At 26.0% G+C, this 24907-nt stretch overlaps 1 protein-coding gene and 1 long non-coding RNA gene across 2 annotated transcripts; one reads left to right on the top strand and one right to left on the bottom strand.

Moving 5' to 3' along the window:
- Nucleotides 1-148: 148 nt before the first annotated feature.
- Nucleotides 149-24180, bottom strand: LOC122858026. The gene is made up of 3 exons (XR_006374276.1): nt 23978-24180; nt 7829-7915; nt 149-503 (listed from the first exon to the last, which is right to left on the bottom strand). It is a non-coding gene; the product is annotated as an uncharacterized LOC122858026 (long non-coding RNA).
- On the top strand, nt 3018-5832 carry LOC122858018 (choline transporter-like 2). Its single transcript, XM_044160635.1, has 5 exons — nt 3018-3181; nt 3285-3804; nt 4108-4395; nt 4455-4745; nt 4824-5832. Exons 1-5 carry the CDS (start codon nt 3169-3171, stop codon nt 5413-5415), a joined length of 1704 nt encoding a protein of 567 aa, XP_044016570.1. The 5' UTR covers nt 3018-3168; the 3' UTR covers nt 5416-5832.
- Nucleotides 24181-24907: the final 727 nt, after the last annotated feature.

Here is a 24907-nt window from a genome sequence, read left to right as displayed (position 1 = left end):
GCTAGTTATTCTTACATATATAAAACAGTATTTGTGGGTGTGTGCTAAAAGTACAGAAGGCCCCTGGAGAAACCAGTGAAATTGAACCAACTACCTAGGTTAAAAAATAAAAAAAAAAATACATATAAAATTGGGGGGTTACCTAAACTGTGTTCACCACTCGTTTCAACTTGGTGCCCGCAGGCATTTTTCACCAAATGGAAAAAAGTAATAGACGATCCATTTTTTTTCTCTCTCTTGTTGTTGGCTATATGGCTTTAGTACTCATGAACCTCTAGGCAATTTAAGTTGATAATTGTTGAAACGAATTTTTGCTCCTTTTAACTGTTTCACCTTTCTATTTATTCCAACAAGAGTTTTCGATTTTTTATTTTTTTTTTTATCCACTTTCCTACTTGCTCGTTCTTCCTCTTCTTTTTCCTGCTACCATTGTTGAACGTATTTTTTCGTGGCATCTTGCATGGCCTGCTCCGATAACAGCAAGTGTTTAATGGATTTTTCGACTGGAAAAAAAAAATAAATAAATAACCAACTACAAAAATAAAAATATACAGCTTTAAAAAAAAAACGGAAATAAAATTAAACAAGGTATACATAAATATATACCAAGCGATGGGAATTGTTTATTTTTTTTCTTGAGGGATAGGAAGTTTTATTTTTCGATAAAACTAAATTAAACTTTATACGACAAACGTGGCACTCATTAAAACGTCAATCTCAAAATACAGTAGCATACACTAGCAACAGTAGAAGCACAAGTCGCGTTGGGTAATTAAACGAAAACATTTTCCAGTTGATATCATGACTTGGTCGTATAAGATCTTTCAAAACTTTTAGCTGGAAAAACTTGTGATAATATTTCATGTGTCATGTTTTTGAGCCCGAGTTAATTACTCTTTTGTCAATCATACTGTATATTCATATAAAATTTATAAACATTAATATTAATTATATTTAAAAAGGAAATAAAAATATATAATGATAATTATATTTCTTAAATATTTAAAAATTTTTTATCTGAACCATTCATTTGTAAAAAAACATTAAATTTTATCGTCAGTCTGAGTTTTCAATATTCTGTTAAAGGAATTGCAAAAATTCAGATATTAGTTCGGTGCTCTCACGTCTACCGTAATCGTATATGAAAAAAATAAATAATAAAAAAAAAAAAAAAAAAAAATACTACGATATACATATATGTTTGTGGATAAGATTTTTTTGAAATATACTGAGAGATATATCGTTGAAAAATTCTCGGATGAAGGACGCAAAACTTGCTTGCCTTTGAGGCCGTGCCAAAGAACGTTTTCCTATATAAAAATATAGAAAAATAATAAATACAAAACTATATTAAAAAATAAAAAAAAAATAAAAAAATATAGTTTACCTCAAACGTTTGTAAAACAAATAATAATAATATAATATGTCGATGAAATATGTTGTTTTTAAAGAAGAGAAAGTATAAAACGATATACATATGTTTCATTTTTAGAGCAAAAGCTGGATTACCTGAAAGCTTTTTATATCGATTGAAAAAAAATAAATAAATAAAAAATTGAAATAATAATAATAATCATATGCATGTACATATGAAAGACGTGTCCTACTTGAAAACTCTTTGCCAATCGTCAAAGGATAAAGAGATCCTTGAAAATGAAAAAAATAAATAAATAAATATAGCTTAGCGTAAAAATGTAAACGGTATTTTTTTTTATATATTCGACAAAGTCAAGTGCGAACAAGTCTGACGTGTCTTTATTTCTGTCACTACTTTGTGATGTATCGACATATTTTTAACAGAAAAAAACAAATGTGGTAGTAAAAATAGAAAATAAATTTTGCTGCGCAATCGAACATTATTTTTAATGTCATATTTTTTTTGTGAATAACTTGATACACATATTGAAATTTGTATAGAACAGCTGGCTTACAAGTATAAATCCGAGAGAGTAATTTCAAATTTTGACATTTAACAAAACTCGCTTAATCAGCAAAGTGCTTCTCGACCAAAACTAAATCGAAACGCTTTTCAACAAAATGCAGTACGATGTAAAAGCAAAATCACAGATTTTAAATTAATGAATGCGTGAATTTATCTCTGTTTAATTTATTCTTTGTAGTTGTATATGACATCGGCAATACATGATGACAGTATGATTTACCATCTACTGTCTATTAATATGAAATAATATTTTATATTGTAAAAAAAGAAAAAAAAAATTTATAAATTTTGGGTTTTCAATATGACGATGATTTTATGTATATACATAAATATTTATTTTTATTATCAAAATAATTGAATAAACAAAAAAATATATAAATCAATAATTGAAGCTGACAATTTATGCTTGAATGAGATTTTTTAGAATCTTGAAAGTCACTGTATAATAAGAAGAAAATAACGATAAAAATAAAAAAATAAAAAAGCATTGAAAAAAAATGATGTCAAAGCTGTGGCTAAATGTCAAAGTCAACGAATTCTACTGGCATTTTGTTTGATACGATCCTATAATCCAGCTTCAAGTTTGTATGTTAGAGGCATTCGATTTGGTTGCAAAGTAAGGATGAAAAATAAAAGAGGTTAAAAGGTAAAAGAGAAATGAATCGAAAATTTGAAAAGAGGGTTTCGTATAGCTCTAGTTACGTAGTTGATGCTTGGGACCGTGTTACTTCCAAGTCGTCGATACCTTTTGATCTTGGCAGGTGATTCACGTCTAGACTTTCTTTAGTTTTACAAGTAGTACTGTTAGTGTTTCATGGATCGTTCACTGAAAATCACACAGGGACTTAACTTATCCTAACTTTACTGTCATATCTTTTTATTTGTTTTTATTTCTTTCAACTGACTGAATTTAAATTTTTTTGTCTTATTTATTTAAAACAAAAAAAACATTGTGTACTTGAAATTTTTTTTATTTAATATTATTAACTGTTTATTTGCTATGTCAACAAGTATTTAAATAGAATTCTATTGACAAAACATTTAAAAGATAATTTAGATAACAACCAGCATTGTCATTAACAGTAATTCAATCAAATGACTCATCGTTTTATCAAGACATGGTCGTTCGTGAAAACAAAGCCACTCGAATGATTCAATTGCGTTTCGATAACGATAATACTACGTTCATGTGCTCACATAAAATAGATTGAAATGAATCTAAAATCATGAAATATACTGGTACGTATTTAATTGACATTATAATAAAAAAATATATTTAAATATTTACTCAAGTGAAAAACTAATTAAACATAAAAATTGAAAATTCAATTTTTAATTTCAGATTTATCATGGCTTATAATTTTCATACTGTATATGGGATGTTGGATGACTGTTGGAATTTACACAATTTTAACATCGGACATTAGATCGATGCTTGCACCAATTGACAGTCAAGGAAAAAAATGTGGCATAGATGAAGAAACGCTAGACAAACCATATCTTGTATTTTTTGATGTGACAAAGTGCAATGAAAATTTTTGTAATACCACAAAAATTTGTCGTAAAAAATGCCCAACAGAAAATTGGGTTTTTGAAGAAAATCAATCACTTGATAATATTCGTAAAAATATCATGTGCATAGAGGATGTGTCTGATAAAAGTTTAATTGAAATAAAAAAATTAATTGAGTTAAATCAATGTGCATCATGGCATGTAAATAGTGCACCAATTGTTGGTAGATGTTATCCAAAAACCACATTCAATGATATTTTAACAAGTGATGATTTAAATAAAGTTCAAACTTTTTTTATTGATCATTTCACCGTGAGAGAACGAATTATAGATAAAACAATTTCCACAAAGTAAGTTTTATATAAATTTTTTTTTTTTTTTTTATTTTATTCATGAAAAAATTTTCAATTTATCAGTATTTGTGGTTTTGTATTTCCGTTTTTATATGTAATAAAATGATAATATTTTTTTTATTCAATATCAAACATTTTATAAGCTCTAAAGTAGATATACGATAAAAAAATACTTTAACATGAAATTGCATTGAAAATACAAAACCAGAAAATTTGTGTATTATATAAATCAAATATATAAATACACATGGTTATTTTATAAAAGCATTAAGATAAAAATATTATTTATTTTTTTTTCAGACAAAGTATATTAATTTGGATTGCTGGTAGTGCTATGATGAGTTTTATTTTTATACTTTTATTAAGATGGTTTGCATTACCTTGCATAATAATTAGTATAACTTCAATTATTGGAGTGTCTTTATATTTGAGTATTATTTTTACCAAAAATTACTTCAAGGCGAACTCAATATACTGGATTATTAATGCATTTTTGTTGGCTATTTTTATTGTGTATATTTCAGTTAAATGCCGATATTCATATCAACGAATATATTTGGTATCTAAAATTCTTCAGGAGGTCAGCAAGTGAGTTAACATTATCACTCAATTAAAAAATTATTATTTTTCAAATTAATTATTTTCAGAGCTAATATGACAGCTGCTCCAATTTTACTTTTTCCATTTTTAATATTTTCGATTCAATTTACTATCACAGCTTATACAATGGAAGTCGGAATGGGCTTGGGTTTTATTGGTACAATATTGATCGTATTTTTTTATGTCATTCATATTTTTGGTGACATTTGGATTCGTGGTTTTATTGCTGGTATCCAAGAAATGACACTTGCAACAATATTTTCGAAATGGTTTTGGACAGTTGGAAAAAGTGATTTGTCAATATTTAATATTTCTAGTAGCATCATAAAAACAGTGAGGTAAAAATAATTTTATAAAATTAAATAAAGGTTAAAAATTAATTTTAGATTTATTCATTTTTAATTTATGAGTTTCAGATATCACCTGGGAACAGCAGCATTAGGATCAATACTTCAAATAATAATTGGACTATTTAAATTAATAATTCAAATCCTTGAACTGTTATCTAAAACTTTTGAATTTTTTTTCAAGCATCCAATTTTTAATGAACAACATAGACAGTATTTTAAGAAGTGTGTTAATTTTGTAAATCATAATGGATACATATTTTGTGCGATTCATGAACAAGCTTTGTGGAAATCAGCAGACAATGTATACAGTCTTGTTCAGAGAAATAATTCTCGAGTTATAATATTGAATGGAGTTGTTAAAATGGTATTACTAGCTGGAAGATTTTTCATTGTTTGTACTGTAACATTACTAGCATATTGGAATTTTACTAGTACAAATGATGACGATTATTATTGGGTTCCTGTATTACTTGTGTCTGTTGGATCATTGTCGACAAGTGAAATTTTTTTAAATGTTTATATTACAGCAATTGATACAATGTTTATTTGTTTTTTAGAAAATTTAGAAAAAGATGATAAATCAGAAAACGATAATTTGTATATGAATTCAAAAATTACTCAATTATTTAGTCAAAAATTAGACTCTTCTGTTCAATAAATGAATGTTTTTCTTTTACATTATTATGTTTTTTTTAATGTAGTTATTTTTTATTGTTGTAATGTTCATTGGAGCATGAAAAATAACAACAAGATTTACTATAATAACGGAAATATCAACTGAAACTTGGAGTTAAAGTTGAATTTTCAATTTCCATCGTCTTAGCATTCATCGAGTGTAAGTTGGCTCGATTTACAAAGCATAGAATACATATAATAGACATTGGTTTGTAGGAAGTAACATCAAGGATCAAACCGGTAACGGAACCGTCTATAATTCAAACATGATTCGATTTACCACTGACATAAATGTCAGCTAAAGTTGTCCTGCTCAATGGCTAAGTAGGTTATAGTGTCATCGATTTGATGTGTATATATATTAATGGGTTTTAAAATAAAAAAAAAAATAATATACACTTATTTAAGTTTTCGTTTTTATATCAGTAAAAATTTTCTATTTTAGAAAATTAAATTTACTTTGCTGGAGGCAAAATAAAATACATTCATTGAAATAAAATTGAATCAAGATAAGGTGAAAATCTGAGGTAAATTGAAATCTCTAGTTCAAATTTTTGTTTCATTTTTTTAGTTACTTTTTAGTATTTCTCTTTTTTTTTTTTTTAATTCAGAAATACAGTGGTACTTGTTTTGATGCTTGATTTGATTATATAAGTTATTTTTTTATTTTTCTCTAGTTTGTTTATTTTTTTTCGGCGATCAACACTCCCGACAATTCTCATTTAATTTGAGTGAATTAAACAGGAGCAAGTCAATTGAAAAAGTTTTTTTATTGGCTAGAAGGTTTAGAAATTCCGGGTGTTGTGACCTCGATCGAATAGTTTACCATTTTATTTGCACGCAGCAAACGAATTCAAATGTTTGTCCAATTGGTCTTCTCTATTCTGTGGTTTATTTCATTTAATTTTTTATTTTTGATTATTTCATTTCATTTGCTCGGTTATTCATTCATTTATTTTTTCTTCTAATTAAAACTAATTAATATTCATTTTTTTTTCAATCAATTTCCATTTATATTGACCATTAAATTTGACGTTAAATTTCATTTTCACTATTTTTAATGCTTTGTTTTGATGATCAATATTGCAATATACAATAATAAAAATAAAAAAAAATTCAAAATGTACATTTTACTGGCTGTTATTGGGAAAGAGAGAAAACAAAAAAAAATCATTTATATACAAGCCTATGAGAACGATCGATGGCTATTTTATTATAGGATTTGAAATTATTTCCCTTGAAATTTGAAAAAAAATATAGAAATATAAATACAGATATTTATAGTGTCGTTCGTTTCAATTAAAAAAAAAAAAAAAAATCTCGTATCAGAAACATGAAACATGACTAAAATTTAACCCGCTTTTCTGGTACATGTCAAAGCTGTATTATTGAATTATTTGTGTCACGCAATTATATTAAATGGGATTTCGCATGACTACAGATTTTTGCAACGTACGGATACCATCATTTTTTTTTTTTTTTTTAAAAACAAAATTGTTAGTTGAATGACACGGTTTGCAAAATGTACAAAATACATTGAAATACAGTGGCCAGTGATATAAATATTAAACCATAAAAATATTAAACCACATTACTGTTAAAACATAAAAAAAAAAAAAAAAATTTAATTAATTAAAAAAAAAGATATGAAATATTCAATAAATGAAACCTATCATACCTAGCGGGGTATCAAATTTTTATTTTATTGGCTTTGAATATTGTAAATTAATATCAAATAATTTTTTTTTTTAAATTAACTTATTTGTTATGATATATTATTATATTAATATTCATTTTTTATATGATAAACTCATTTAAATGGCAATAATATTTATTTAACTTAATTGCTTTTATTATTTTTCGAAAATAAATAAATATATATTTATACATGTGGGTTTAATAATTAAATTGATCATTGGATGATTCAGAAATTATATAAAAAGCTTGATTGTAAATTGTAAGCAATTTGGTAATTGCACAGACAAAGCAATTAAATCATTTGACCGTATATAGAATATAGTATATATAGATATATAGTGTGGAGGATTGCGTTTATGTATAAAGTATTTTAGTCTTTCAAAGTAAATAGAGAAATATAAACTAACAGCAACGACAACCACCAATGTCATCAACAATTAATATAAACACTGCTGGTGATAATAAAATTTGGATAATATTTAGTAGTTGTTCAGGATACTGTTGCCATATAAATACGTTTATATATGCTCTTTTTGAATCATTGGGATCATGATTATATTATTATATAATTGTTTTTTTCTCAGATGATATTTATAATTTAAATAATAACAATAATTTATTTCCATGCACTCACTTGAAGCTCAGATTAAGCCACAAAAAAATAATAATTTTAAAATAGAAATATAAAAAAAACATACCTTGTATGATAAAAAATTTGATGAAAGATTTATGAGATGCATGTTGCCATAAAATGTTGTTTTCAATCTGCCAGGCAAATTTACAGTCTGAAACAAATAAAAAAATTCATCTTAGCATACGTAATATTTTTTTTTTACCTTTATTTTACAATGCTTTTTTTTTGTTATGCTTGTAAACAAGTGTTTAATTATGATGATTAGTTTGGTCACCCCTTAAAACATATTAGAATAAAAGGACAATTTCTTTGGGTTCCCCAGAGTAGAGTAAAAGACTATGATATTAAATACGAGACTGTATACATATTGTCACGTTAATGGACGTTTAAATTATTCATTAGTTCCCTCGTCACAGTGATAATTAGTTATTTACACATTTCAAGTGCGCGTGAGCTAGTGTCAATGATTAAGAAGGCAACAAGAAACTTCAGTAACAGGGTATTTAACTTTCATACTAGTAGTTATTTCTCTCTTAATATAATTCTTCTTTTTTTATTTTTTCTATTGTATTTTTATTTTTTCAACTACGAGTCTCGTCTATTTATTCCTTACCACTTTTTTCTCTATTATCTGTGCAATTCTCTTCAGTACTCATTATCATTGCTTTATTTTATACGCCAAGAACTATTCAACTGATTCTACTCTTATATGCCACACCTCTTACTAGTTAAGAAAAACGAGTAATGCTCTACTTTGACAATGACGAGGGACCATACGAGAAGGCAGCTTCTTATCCTTTCAGATACGTGTTTATTCTTTTGTACAAACTTGCACAGATACATTATCAAAACTTCATGCCACGTGGTAACATTCACAAAGACACAAAACTTTTTTGACTTATATATACAAAAGTTTATACTCAAACCTCGTCAAGTGGACTGTTTTTTCTTTTTCAAAAACGAAATAAACCTTTTTAGCTATGTTCACATTTACCTTTTTTTTTTATTTTGTTTCTCCAATTTGGGATCTTTAATTCCATCTATTCTTTTTTAAGCTAGCTCACATTTTTTTTCTTTTCTTTGTTTTTTTTTTTTCGCTGCTTGGCAATTAGAAAGTTTATCCCAATTTTTATTTAGTTTTATTGTTGTTTTTTTATTTCACTAAGTCATACCTATATAAAGAATATTTTTAAGTTTAATTTTATTTTGTCTTTAGACATGGTAATTCATTAAATTGTGATCACAAGACGATCGTGTAATCGAAATAAGTGAATAATAATATAAAGTATTTAAATTTTTATCGTCTTGATAAGTTTATAAAAAAAAAAAAAAAAAGTTTCAAGTGAATTCAAATAATTGAAAATAAAAAAAGTTTTTAAAATTTATGTATGTTCTCAATAGAAAAAAAAGGATATTTCCTTGATCAAAAACGTGCAAAATCGTCTTTGTCAGTCTCACAGAATAGAGGGTTGTAAAAATTCTCCCTTTGGAATTCGATCAGTTTTTTTTGGTATAGTGTTTTTGTTTTATATAGAATTAACATTATTTTATTTTCAACCGAGATAAGATGTAACCTTGTCCTTGTCAAATTGTATAAAATAAAAAAAAATAAAAAGTGAAAAGTAAGAAAATCACGTTTCATTTTCAATTGTCGTTATTTTCATTCCACAACATTGATCTTTAAATTATTTATTCTATTTTGACATAATTAAATTAAATTGTAGATTAACAAAAAATTAAAAATAAAAACAGTCTAACTAAAAGATGCTGCCATCTTCAAAATATTTTGAGAATCACAATAAATATTTACCTAGCAGATCGTATATCCGATTCTGAAGAACCATAGAAAAAAAATTAAGAATCTCGTCACGCAATGGTGCCCATTACAGCGGGGTAAACATACGACCCCTGTGCATGAGTTGAATATCTGAGTACTTTTTTTCTTACGATCAGTATTTTTTTTCTATTTTTTTCCTAACTTCTTTTATTATTTTTTTTTTTGTTCGTATTTATTCTACGCAAGATGATCTATACTAGATTTGGCATAATAAACTAAAAACAAAATTCAAGTAGTTAATACAATAACCCATACGCATATTCATTTATAAAACCACAAGATTGAAAGTAAAATACACTAATCTACAGTTGCATTTTTAATTTATTTAAAATTAAAATAAATAGCACAAGTTGTTTTTCTGTAAATGAAGAAAAAGCCACAGGCATTTACAAATACTTTAATGGGTATTTTTACATTTAAGTTAAGATGAATATACAAATAAAGATACACATTCAACTTCATTCCAGTGATTGTTGACTAACACTTAGCTTTAAACAAAAATTTCGTCAAAAAATAAACATGCTCAATAAGACATCAAGTATTTATTTTCATAAATTAGTCAACACTTGAAAAATTGACAAGTAGAAAATTCTATTAACTGTTTAAAATTATTATTTTGTCATTTTCATTTACCATCTAATAAATAATTGCATAATTCAAAAAAGAAAAAAAAAAGTGACATTCGTAAATATACTCTATCATCATTGGATAATGTTTTAACATTTATATATTTTTAATTTTATTTCTTTCGTATTTTAATCTCGTGTTAATTCCTATATAGAGACCGGGAAGTATAAAACATTCGTGTCAATTTCCGGAATGAGGTTGGGGTGACGTCGGATATAAAATAGATTGGTCTGTATATATCGTGATGTATCTAGACGTATCGAGAGGGATGTAGAAAATGAGAAGGGGTGCGTACACGCACTGAATTCCAGTTTACGTTATAGCAACCAATGGAATTTTAGGGAATTTTCCCCTATATTTTGGCTGCATTGGTTGGTATTTATACATATATATATAAATAACCCTCAGCATGTATTTCAATTTGGTTTAATTCCACCTTTGTCTTGTACATACAATGTTTCAATAATGTGCAAATTGTGAAGTGTATATCATATATGAGAGGTGAGGGATGTTGAACTTTAATAAAAATTGTTTTATCAATGAATCATAAATATGATGATTGTGTATATATCGAGTGTCAGTAATGATTTAATCAGACATAAGCTTTTTAGTCAATGATATACATTGCTGAATCAATGTCCAACAGCATTAGTTCTGCAAACATCTCATATGTCCTTATTTCACCAATAATATTTACTCAAATATAATATTATATTTCACGTGTAAAACATCTCACTGTTTTATGAAATAAAATTATGTCTTGTTAATATTCTACTTGAGTCAAATATATCAATCAAATTAAATAAAATATGAACTTGTAATGTACATTTAAAAATGTATTACATTTATATAAATATTTTTATACTTTAAAATATACAAGTAATTGCAATTGTTTATTGGTGGAGGTTTTGAAAAAATAAAATACGTAGAGGTTGAAATTTACGAGTGCTTGGATTACATTTACTTGAAAAATATTTTCACTCATATTTTTTTAAAAGACGGAATGATACATAGCATCAACATCCAATATACAAATTTAATACCAAGAAATGATGTAACCTCTGGTGTTACTTGAAAAAGTTAAATCAATATTGTATCTTGCTTTCCGTTTTACATTAACAATCCTGGACTGCAATGTCGATTTATCCGGTAAAAGATAAACTATCAACGTCAAGAGAAAATGTTACTTCAGACTTCGTATATTTATGATTGAGGTAAATCTTTTTAACCGAGATATATATGTATCAGCTTTATTTATTTTTATATTTTCAATTCAATATAAATCTGTAAAATCAATTGTTAATTTTTATATACCTTTCATAGAAAAAAAAGAAATTCGAAATCTGCTCAATCAATAAAATAAACTTAATCAATAAAACAAACAAATGAAAAATTAGATATTAAATCAACATGAAGCTATTATATTTAAATAAATAATATTTAAATATTTAATTTCAATTTATTTTTCATTTAACAAAATTTTAATATAAAAATAAAGAAATTTAAATAAATTTTAGAAAAATTGCATATTAAAATTTATTTCTAATAGTGTCAGAGAGAAAGGTTGAAAACAAGAGAATGAAGAGAGAATTTTCTCATTGGAATTTATCTCATCGGGATACTCGAAGCACGAGCGTAAGAGAAACGTAATTTGCCCGCAAAAAGCGGTGGAGTTGTCTGTGGGTGGGATGGTTTCATGCAAATGCGCCTGTTCGACCATTGAAGGTTTGCCTTTCGTTTTTCATCATTTTTTTTTTTCTCTTTTATTTCCTCTTAATTCTCTTTACTATTTTTTAAAACATTTTATTTTAGTTTTAATTTACTTTTTTTTTTTGCATTCTTTTTACTTTTTTTTTCGTCTTTTTGTGTCTCTTTTATCCCCCCTTTCTTTTGGTCCTAGTATTCTATATTAAACCAAGTCCACACTTGGAATTCCAACTTCATTAATTCTTGAAATATATGTATATAACGTTGTGAGTCGCGAACGAGAGGGCGGATTGATGAGTCAGTAATCCAATTTGCTTGGAATATCTCAACGAAATATTCTACAATGTCTTTTATTAAATTTACATGGTAACAGTTGATAAAATACAATCCTCATGCCCATCTTTAACAATATCAAAATAATCGAATTGTTTGTCATTCAAATGTGCAAAATTTGAAAAAATAAATATACTAAAGTTTTATCAAGTTTAAAATTATATTTAAATTTTTTTTATGGTAAATTATTGTTCTATAAATAAAAAGCTTATGGTAAGAAGCGACAGTATGATACAAAACGTGTAAAAATATATAATACATTATCCCCAAGTGATTGAGAGAAAAATTGTCAAGCCAATATAATGCATTTCTTTCCGGCAAAAGAAATTGGTGTGCTGTATGCAAACAAGACAGCTCAAAAAAACAAAAAATAAAATAAATAAAACTGAAAAGAATGAGAATACCACGAAAGACTATGTTTAGGTACGGATTTTTGTCGTTTAAAATGCATAGAGTTCATAACTTATTCACCCACTTGGTGTTCAAAAGTATTGCAGTGTTGGCCGGTCGACGCCACGTTAAATTTTACCTTCGTGACTTTTGTATTTTTGTATTTTTTTATCTTTTATATTTTCAACCACTGACTTGAACAAATGTCTTCTATTCTTAGCATTATTTCTTATGTTTCAGATATATATCACACTCTTATTTAAAAATCAATGAATTTATTTTTCAAATAAAATATAAATAATTCAAAATAAAAAAAAGAAAATTAAATTTTCCAAGAAACTAATCTACAGATAAAATAAATATTTAATAATATAATAACCAATCGACTCTCAAAGACAATAAAATATTAATCAAGCATTTTATTTTAATTACTTTAAATATGTATTTTAATTAAATTTCAAATAATTTTCTTTTATTTTTCTTTTCAAGATAAAAATTAAAAAAGCAATAAATATAATATAACTCCTTAGCCTAAATAAACTGTTTCACAATGAGTATATAAAAAAAAAAAATAAAAAATAAATTTAATAAATTGAATTTAAATCTTGAAATGTGTTATTTTTACAGACATATACTCTTTGAAATTCTTTAACAATAGCTATACAGCTCTTGTGGTCGAGTGAATATTTCACCAAAGTAGGTACTGAAGATAGATTTGAAATTATAATTGTTCTCAGAGATAAGAGGTGGTAGATGGGTGTGAATAGTTAATTCAAAGTTTGTACAGTGTACAGATATACATATATTATATTATATATATTTCGTATAGTCGTTGTGCGAGCCATAGAAAATTATTAATACGAATGAACAATACTGCAGTCTTGCAGAGCCAACGAGACAAGATTGATAATTATTAATACATATATAAATGTAGATATAAATGTAAAAGACCAATTAAATCACCAGATTCAATATTTGAATCAATTAAATTTACCAGCACTGAAACAATTTTATTATAATGTTTAAATGAAATGGTATATAAAATTTTTAAGTAAATATGCTTATTCATCAGCGAAACAAATTATAACACACACACATGTATAACATGATAGACTGTTCAACTAGACATTTTATTTTAAAATTTATTTGATCATTTTAATCGTCGGGTTTGTGCTTGGTAATTTTTATTTCTCTTTTGTTAATTTTTATTGTTACTTTTATATATTTCATTCTTTTTTTTTTGTGTATAAAAAAAAATTTATGATTATAGTAAAATGGCAGTTGTAACGAGCTGAACATCCAGAACAAACAAAATAAAAATAATAAATGAAATAAAAGACAAAAAAACAAAAAAATAGGATTTAAATAATGAGAAGAATAAAGTAATAATAAAAAAAAAATAACACTGAGTCAGGGCTGAGCCGGAAACTACTAAATTATTATACCTGAGATTTTTATTTTCAGTATTTATTTTTATCCCCTGCGGGACAGTCGCCTTGTGCATAATGGTATAATTGAAGTCACACATACCGACACAATTTTTTTCCTTTTGTTACATTTATAATTCGACATTTAAAAAAATATATATACTATCAGCTTTATACGTGGTTAAATAAATTTTTTTTTCATATTAAAATAAAAAAAAATTGAGTGACGATGAAAAAGTAAAAAAGAATAAATAAAGATACCTTGATATTATTATTAGAAGAAATAAATAAAAAATATACTTTTTTTTTTTCTTTGCAGGTGCATATTTATTTTAAGAATCAAGAGGTGTACTATATAGTTGATAATAAAGTTAATACGTGCATATATATGTACATAGATCGACCACGTGAATGTTACGTTACTGAAAGTCATAAACCCGATAGGAACATTAAGGGATCAAGAAAACGTGGATATGGCTATTGCAGGTGGGTAAACCATGTTATATCATGATCACGAACAAACCAATGGACACATGTATAGTGATCGTTAAACTAAAACATGCTATGATGCTTCATCAACTTATCCCCCAATGATTACTTTCAACTGAAATTTTGTTGCATTTCAAAATTACATACTCAGAAAAGTGAACATAACATTTAACCATGTAAAGAAATACGTGCAAAAAAAGGTAAAGCTGACTAAACGTCGATTTTTCTACTTATTTCAAACAAACAGTTGTACAAAATGGTACACAACAACATCAATTATTTATTTTCTTTTAAATAAACTAAAACGCTTTTTCAATGTCAGACAAGATACAAAAAATCTGAGTAATTATTTTGTGGTTGTAGGTATTTTGTTAAAAGAATTTTTAATAATCTTTTTGATAAGTTAAACTGAGAAAGAAAAAAAAAAAAGAAAAAAAATTAAACCAAACATTAGGAAATAAATTGTTTTCCATTTTTGCTATGAAAATTATTAATTGTTGTCGTTTTTTTTTTTTTTTGTATTGCTTGGCTTTTGAAATTTGATTATCGTGGTTGGGAGGCCCAATGTCTGCTTGCATCTTAAACACGTTGAGAATGATTTAATGTGCTCAGAGCATTAGCACGTACCCAGGAGCATGGTAAAAGCGGGGATAATCCTTTTAACCAGTTGTCTAGCAACCCCTTTAACCCTTGAACTTTCGAGTGACAACTAATTTTCACCAGATATTGCTCACTGCGGGCAGGGAGTTTGAATTTTATGTATATATAATACAAAACATACAAAATCTCTCTCATATACACTTGAAATATTTCTTCAAGCTACATGAGATTCTCTATAAGCTTGCTATACTTCATCTTGTTCTCTTACACAACAGTTTATTTACGCACTTTTGAGTTTTAATTTTCTTTTTTAATTTTTAATTTTTTCTCAAGTTTTTTCTTTTTATTTTTTCTTTGTTCTTTGGGTTAACTATCTCACTGCTTTCATTAACAGACCACTCAATGGTAATTAACACCCTCTTTAAAAAAAGGAAAAAAATTAAATAATGAAATTCATTTTAATATTTTAGATTTTTTGAAGAATTGAATTTTGTATATGTTTGTGTTTTCATTATTGCAAATAAAAAAAATAATTAACAAGATTTTTTTTTCATTAATCGTGGCTTTTTGCGTACTTTTTTGTTTTAAAAAATTTTAAAAATTTAATATATTTTATTTCGATAATGTAACACTATATTATAAAATGAAAATTCGATAAAAAAAAAAAATTAAACTACAAAATAAAATATATAATAAAAAAAAAAAGTATATAAATTCGATGAAATTAATTTACCGGCAAGTTGTATATAAAACTTGGAATTTTCAGTATGCCATTATTTTGAGTAAAATTTTCATGACTTGGATAAGAATTTCACACATTTTCAAGTTGACGAGAGAGTAATGTTGACACGTAAAATATCCTGTAAGAAAACTTACGCAATTTACGTAAACAATATATATATATAAAAAATTTAAAAGCTATATACATAAGAAACTCAAAGATTGTGACATGCGGAAAGACGTCTCATAGAAACTTTATCTGTTTGAATTTTTTTCTAGTATCTTTATATATTTAAGACAACAGAGAAACTGAAGCAAGAGACAGAATTTTTGTCTTGGTGTTATAATGCACCTGGCGCGAAATACATGTTGGTTTACGACCCTATAAACCGAAATGAACCTTAATATAAGAATGTTACAGCATGGGTTTTCATAAATTCAAGGGTTGGCCGGGTGAAAGTATATACATATAGATGAAAATATGTGTGATGAAAATGAAAAAAAAAAAAACAAAATATGTTTAAATTTTCAGTGAAAAATGACAACGAAAAAAGAAAAGAAAAATTGTATATATATTTATAAAATGTGTTGATTTGACGACAGGATTATGTGCGTCAATCGATATTAAGTTGAAATGTGATATCGTAAAATCTTTACAGTATGTAGATACATTGCTGATCGTAAATCTTTTCCAATTTGGATATTTGATAAGCATTTATGATCAACTTGGGAACAACAAATTTAAACTGATTGATACAATTTTGTTTTTAATTTTATTTCTATCATTAAATTAATATTCAAATGAAATTATATTTATATGATATTTGTTAATAATATAAATATGCAATTATAGTTAATCACGGTTAAATTAAAATTAATATTTAGAAAATGGTTAAGGAGATTGGGTTGTGAATATCTTTGAATGGTGCGGTTTTGTGCCTCAACGTTGAGAAGCTTTTAAAACATAGTCAATGCAACTGTGTGGCAAGCAATAGAAATGTCGGTATGGTCTTATTGCTTTAGTAGTATATGGCTGTGATTTTAACGCTCCAAAAACGATAAAAATACCACATTTTATAATATATGATATAAAAAAGAATTTATAATAAAATTATCATATTAAAATGTAAATATTAATGAAAATTAATTTATAAATAAATAAATTAATTTATATATAAATAAATTACATGATTTCAAAAAAAAAAAAAATTACAACGACTCAGTGACTGACTGTATATTTAAAATTATAATTAAAATTATAAACCAATATATTGCTTCGTTGGGTTTATTAGGTAATTTGATAATAAGTAACTGATTTTAATATAAAGCAAAAATTTTTTTTTCAATTTTTAGTTGTTCAAAAAGAGTAAGAAGGGTCATCATTGAATTATTTATGCTCAAATTATAAATTAACTATAAAAAATATATATAAAATTTCATACACGCAATAATTTCTACAATTTAAATGATACATTATTTAAATTTGAAATATTTATTTTCTAGCCCTTATATATAAATTTAAAAAAACTAAGAAAATCAATAACTCATTAAAATGTAAATCTCTATATAATTCTATTTATATTTGTACAATAACGATAATTATCAATATTTATAAATATTTATTAAGAGAATTTAGAAGAATATTTTAAATATTCAACTACCTATGTTAAATTTATGTACGGACAAGTATAATACAGATAGTTTATATATAAATTGGGGAGCCAGACGAAGCCTGTATACATCTTTCCCGCAGGGTGTAAAATTTTGCGAGATTAAAAAATGCAGATATATATACCCCTAGTGTTGAGGGACGGATTTTCATGTGCGTATCTCATATTTTTTTTATATTTATTTTGCAGGTTTTAATTTTTTCCCTTAATTCCACACAGTAGCCGGGTAGATATTTTACCGTATATCGTTCAATACATACCAAACATTCATAAATTTTTTTAAAACAAATTAATTTAGTTTTTCTTTTTTTTTATTTTTTCAATATGCATTTTTAAAGATTAGCTGCTTTTTTTAGATAATTTAAAATTATTATTTAATTATTATTTTAAAAAAAATGTTATTACGAGATAAAAAATAACCGAATTACAATAAATGTATGCAAGAGCTTATCGGTGTATACACACTAGTCGATTCGTCCAAACGATTTCCGTCAGTATTCAAAGTTAGTTTGTGTTGTATAGATTTTGAGGGTGATGCTGGAATGAAGGGGAACAATCGAACGCTTCAGGGCTAGATATTCGATGGTCCACGAAGGGAGGATTCAATTAGCGCGCTATTATCTCACGTGTGTGTGTAAATTAAATTATGGGTTTTAACCATTTGCCACCCGAGCCACAATTTGATGGTGAACAATGCAGTACTAAGCATCATTGATGTCAATGTGTGAAATTGAAAAAGCAAAAAATAAAAATAAAGAGAAAAAGAAATAAAAACAAATTATCAAAATAAATTTAAAAATAAAATTAAAATAAATTAATTAGCGAAGAAAAAAAGGGTATTTGAACTTCTGTCATGATTTTATCAAAAAAAAATATGAGCCACGAATATTTTTTGGAAATAAAAATAGGCTATAGCATTCTGGCACAATTGAAAATACGACATTAAAAAAAATTTTGAAAAATTTTTATTTAAAATATTTAATAAAAATTTGATACTAAAAAATTTCGATAAAAATAAAATAAAAGTCAATCACGATATTTTTTTCGTTGAATTTGATTTCAATAAAATTGATTAAAAAAAAAAAAAAAAACAAAAACAAAATCATTCTTCAATTATTTATGTATCACGATTTTTTGGAATAATAAAAAAAAAATAAATGTTGATTTTAGCTTCGAGTAGTAATAAATTTAATTTATATATATATATATAAAATATCGAATGAAAATTTATCATTATTCCGGATATTTTGAATTATTATAAACTTTAATTAAAAAGAAATATTAAAAATAAAATTGGTTCATTATTTTTATCATATTATTTTATGAAAATTTATTGAACTGAACATGTCAATTTTTTTAAAACTAATTGGCTAAAATAAAAAAACTGATTTAAAAAAAAATAAAAATGACATCTATAATTTTTCATTGAATTTCATAATAAAAGCTGATAAAAAAAAATAATAGTATTAACAATGTGCTTGAAAAAGCTTGAAAGCATTTCAAACAAAACTTGGTAAATAAAATGAATAATTAAACGTAGCTACAGAATAAAATATTTGTGAATAAAAAGAATGAAAAAATTGAAAAATAATAATTGAATTATTAAATAAATATGTATTGAGAACAATCAGTTTTCAATAGCCTTGTAATAGATGCATAGATTGCATAAATATGTGTGTGTATGTGTGTTATGTAATTATCTTTACAGACAGGTATTATAACGATAATGACGGGTTATTGATTCCCATGTGAGAAAGACGATGCTGTGCTCGTAGCATAATGGAGATTAATACACCTCTCTCATCAGTGTTAAGAGCATACAAAGTATCAAATTAACCCGACATACATTAATTAAAATAAAAAAAAAAAAACGAATAATAATGAAAACTTGTAGGTAGGTTTTATCACCAAATAATTTATTTATAATAAAAAATCGATAATTAAAAATGAAAACAAGTGAATGATTAATACTTGGATAATTTGAATAATGATTATTATAATAATAACAAGAGTCATAATCACTGATAAAACAATCAATCAATAGTCACTTGTTATATTTGACTGCATGCATAATCTATACACATATGTATTCTAATGTTATTATTTATCAAATATCATTACGAGTAAAACAAAATATGATCATTACAAACTTGATAAAATCGTATTAAACGTGATAGACACTGATTAACAATCATCATTAAAACTACTGTATATATATTCAATCGATCGTATGAAAACAACGGAAATTGTCAACAGACAATAGAAAATGTTAGAAAATAAATAGGCGTGAAAATGTCATTGGGTCAGGGTAAATTTATATCGTGTTTGTAGATATATACTGTGACGTTTGTTGTCACTAATGAATAATGTTGAAGGGAATTGTTTTAAGTATATACAGCTTTTAGAAAACTTTACAATTGTAATATAATGTAAATGGTAAATTTTCGATAAAATGAAGAATAGAATCATCAGAAAATAAGAAAGATAACACGTAACAAAGATAAACGTTTAAAGTGCAAAAAATATTGTTAAAATTTACAAGAGAGAAAATGTGAATACAATTGATAAACAAAACAGAATGCTCAACTTCATAAAGCACACAAATTGCTAGGTTGATGATGAAGTTTACATGACTTAAAAAGCAAAGCTTTTGTATTATACATTAAGCTGGTACAAGAAAAGTCATAAAACATTGTTAGAAATTTAAATTAATAAACGAATAAAAAAAAAAATAATAATTATGTACTTTCTTGAAAATTTTTGAGGCTTATAATTACAAATGAACATCAAGTTAAATAATTCAAACAATAATCAAATAAATTTGAACGATAACAATAGAAATAAATTACAATAGCATTTATATATAAAATTAAGTTCATAAACTTAAATCGATGAATAAAAAAAAAAAACAAATTTAATCAAATACGTAAATTAATTGAGTAAAATAAAATGTGATAAATATCCACTCGACAAAATAACGCTTATATATACAATGAAATTTCAAATGATTAACCGAAAGCATTCCATAGTTAAGTTTTGGCAATGAAAATTATCCTATAAAATATGCCTAAATTGAAATGATCAGTTGAATGATATAACGGTATATAGAATGCTTTGGTAATAAAACTTATCAGGTATGTAGATATACCAATAAACTAAAATTCTACAATCAGTCTGAGCATCTGTGGACGATGCAGTAAACGTCCGTTTACAAAACAATTCGTGGTATTCTTGATAAGTTGTGATATATATATATATATAGTTTGAGTATAGAAACTTGGTGTTTCGGAAATCGGTAAAGGGTTGGAGAGGTTACTGCAGCATGCTTTCTACTGTTGAGTTTGTATATACTTGAGTGAGTCAGCAAATGAGTGAATGAGACATATATATATCATCGAAGGGGGCAATAACATACCGAGCAGACTTTTTTACTTCCCCATCTATCCCCCAAACAACATAACGAATAATAGAGCCTCACGACTATCCATGATTAACGTAGCAATAACTATTATTTATAGGGACAAAACAATGTTTTGCTGTTGTCCACTGTACTTTGGTGTATACAGACATTCTCGCTCTTCTTCACGTTATAATAATAATGGAAATAATTTTATAGTAAAAAAAAATTCCGACTAGATTTTATGAAACAAAATAGAAATGACCAAACAAACGAAGCGCCTGCGCTTCAAAATGCCCGAATCAGCAGTTATAATTAGTTATACACAAAACTACCCTTTTTTCCTTCATTTTACTTGGCTACAGTGTATACATGTATATCTATTACATCTACGCTTTACAGGGTGTGGAATTTTTTCCCTTTTTTTTTTTCCTACGTTTAAATTATAAAATGTCTCGGGGTATTTCAGAGAGAAAACTTGGCTTTCTAATTAATTAGGGTGCCAACGGGTTCATCCTCTCAAAGTATTTCAAATTTATATATATATATTTAGACTTTTATATAGAAAATATATAGATGTATATTTATTATCTGTGTTTATGACTTTGTGAAAAATTAATAAATATTTTTAGTAGTTTATTTTTTTCTCATTTAATTTTTTTCTTTTTCTAAATTGAATATGTTAGCTATGATTTTTTTTTTTTCTCATATACTTATGATCTATCATCATATTCATGACGGTTAGTAATAAGGGTGAGAAGCAGAGCAGAAAAATAATTCTCAGCGAAAAGAGGAAAAAAAAAAAATAAAAAAAATAGATGTGAGGAATAAAATAAAAGGTTTTTTTTTTTTTATCTCGTAAAAAATCTTCATGATCATAATAATATGGCATAGAAATTCCATCTCTAAAATTTTCATCCCTCTTGTTCCGTATTCACGACTATATACATAGATAGATAAATGTATATAAGCATATCCATGTACGGTTGAGTGAACGATGATGAATATTATTAGCAATAAGAATTTTTCTATATACTCGAAGTTGGACTGGTCATTTTAATACCCAAAAACCACTTACCAAAATTCAACTATATATACACTCATTTCATTGATAGAGGCAAATGAAAAAAATAAACGAATGATCTTGTTGAATTTTCCCAAGAATTTTTCGCTGAATTCAATGAATAAATTGCTCAATTTTTTTGCGGGTGTAAATTCATGGTATGAATAAAACCAAATAATAATCATAACTTTATAATAATACACAAATTTGTTGGAAAAGTAGAAAATTTAAAATAAAAAAAAAATAAAAAAATACAATAACAAAAATAAAATGCAATTAAGTAGTACAACACTAAATAAGGTCAGACTTTTTTGCCTATACTGACTTGAATTGGTAGTACATAAAAAATAACAAAAAATAAAATTCATAAAAACATTTTAAACGATTATTTTGATTATTTAAAATTTAAATTTGTATTGTAAAAAGTCAAATAATGAATTTTACGATTTTGCATGTTAACATTGTATGGCAATTTAAATATCAAGTGTGCTCGTTTGGCTTAAAATGAACAATTTTATTATATATATGTATATTGTAAATTTTGTTTTTCATTCACTGTGAATCAAGCGATTTTGGATGAAAACAGACAGATGTATATGTAGTTTAACGAGATGAGTGAATTTGTCTGTTGGCGAGAGAGTGAGGAATTAGTAGAATGAGATTCTCGAAAATAGTGTGTGTATTGGTATTCCATGTGGACTGTTAGAAACGTTGTTAATTCATTTTAGCAATGGACATTTACCGGTTTGTCACAAAATGAGAAAATCGATAAAGCCAATAAACGAAGCAGCGTCTCCCTCAATGGTAATAATACGCTAATATCCTGAAGACCATTCTTGCCTCACGGCACTATGTCCACCCACTTGGTAAATATTTACTATTTCTCTCATATTTATTTATTTTATTTTTTTTTTCTAGACAAACAAACCAATAAGGGAGTAAAACTGAGTGTTAAATGTTCATAAAAATAATTTCAAATCATCCCCATTAATAATCTACAAGTCTTGAAAATTATTTGGAAATGACTCATGGTATTTTTTTAAAGATTCATCATTGTATATGCATTTTTGTTGTAGTATATGATATTTTTTAGAATTTAAATATTTTTAACAGAAAAAAAAAAAGATAATACCATATTCCATATTTTAAAAAAATATATAAAATTACCATTTAATTAAAATATTGTGTAATAATTTTTGCAATATTGTGTTTCAACAATTTTCAAAGAATACATTTTCTAATTTCCAATATATTGGAATAAAGTCAAATGATCTTTTTGGACATTGTGTTTCATTAGCTATTTAGAAGATAAAAAAAAAAGGAGAAAAAAAAAATTCCAATACTCAGTTTCCGGGTTATTTCGATTCATCTATGGAGGGTGCGAAAATACACAGTTTAATCGAAAAGCATCCTGATTCGAAATTTAATATCAAGAGAACACAGACGTATATTTTATATCTCGACATGAAATAAAATTTATTTTGAATGTAAAATACCTATCTATCCATATACTTTGTCGGGAGGGTTATATAATTTTTTTTTTCTTCTTCAATTTGTTTTTTTTTTTTTTTTAGCTTTTTGACACGAGTTTCATTGGCCCAATTTTCGAGCATCCGTAGATGCTACCAATTTTATGATAAAAGTTGAAAAATTATTTTCTATTAGTATGCCGAATTCGCGAGTTCCCGTTTTTACGATAACAAATTCAGATCGCGTGATGGTCGAAGCGCATAGCAGCTTCAAAACTGCATATACTATCACGTCAATAAAGTTACACATTTGCCTGCTCAATTTCTGTATGTATTAGACTCCCACACAGTCTGAAATATCCTATTTTTATATCAACCACCTTGTACATTGCTTCTCTTTTTCGTCAATAATATGAATACACACAGCCAGGTGTGTATTTGGGTTCTCTACAATATAAGTATATTTTAACATACATGTACATACCTATTTCTGTAGCTGTCGATTGAAGGTACAAATGCCATTCGAAATATGTCCAATGCACTCACTCATTCGCTCTTGCAGTCGTCCCAATGGAGTCGTGACTTTGCCAGATCAGACAGTTCAAACTTGAATTTTGACAATACCAGAATTCCCAAGTGACTTTCTCAACGCCAACAACAAAAATATTGTGTTGAATATATTTTTTTTCTTCCAACTAAAAATAAACAAAAATAAATTTTAAAAAATTTAAATTGATAATACAAAAAATATAACAGAAACAAAAAAAAATTATACAATAAGCTTGAGATGTATAAATAAAACTAGATATAAAAAATAATAATAATAATAATAAATAAAAAAAAAAATGAAAACAAGTCAACAGGAGTAAGTACAAGAAGATTGAAAATGTAGTTTAAAGATTAGCACTACATAAAAACCAACTGTTGCATGGTGATGGGTGGAAAATACATTGAACGTTAAAGCGAATGAGAATGATAAAGCATTATTGTGATATTGATCAATCTGGAAAACCTGCTGTGTACGACAATTGATGTCCTGCTGACTGATAAAAAAAAAACTAAGGATGGGGTGAGAGAATATCGGTAATAATGTTTATCCATATTGAATCATGCTATTTTGATTATATTGTGGTTATAGAGATATTGTATTCAAGATATGTCGATGTTTAAAAGTTTCAAAGCACATATATATGTTTTAATACTGACGGGTGCCTACAAACATAATACAACAGAGAATATACACGTTAGATATTCAAGAAACTTTGAACTGAAACCCCCAGAAGTGCACTTCATAAATTTTCCTTGAGAGGATATAGTATTTGCAAGCTTCAATACAATACAGTCTTGATAATTTTGATCTGATAATTAAGTATAAATTATTCGTCTGAGTAGTTTAATAAAAAAACAAACTTTA

Source organism: Aphidius gifuensis, linkage group LG1 (genome assembly GCF_014905175.1).
Source record: "Aphidius gifuensis isolate YNYX2018 linkage group LG1, ASM1490517v1, whole genome shotgun sequence".
Classification (NCBI taxonomy): Eukaryota; Metazoa; Arthropoda; class Insecta; order Hymenoptera; family Braconidae; genus Aphidius; species Aphidius gifuensis.
This window is presented reverse-complemented; position numbering and strand designations above follow the sequence as displayed.

Coding starts and splice junctions, on each gene's coding strand:
- LOC122858018 (XM_044160635.1), top strand. Junction 3,805..4,107: donor GATAAAACAATTTCCACAAA/GTAAGTTTTATA, acceptor TTTTTTTTTCAG/ACAAAGTATATTAATTTGGA. Junction 4,396..4,454: donor ATTCTTCAGGAGGTCAGCAA/GTGAGTTAACAT, acceptor AATTATTTTCAG/AGCTAATATGACAGCTGCTC.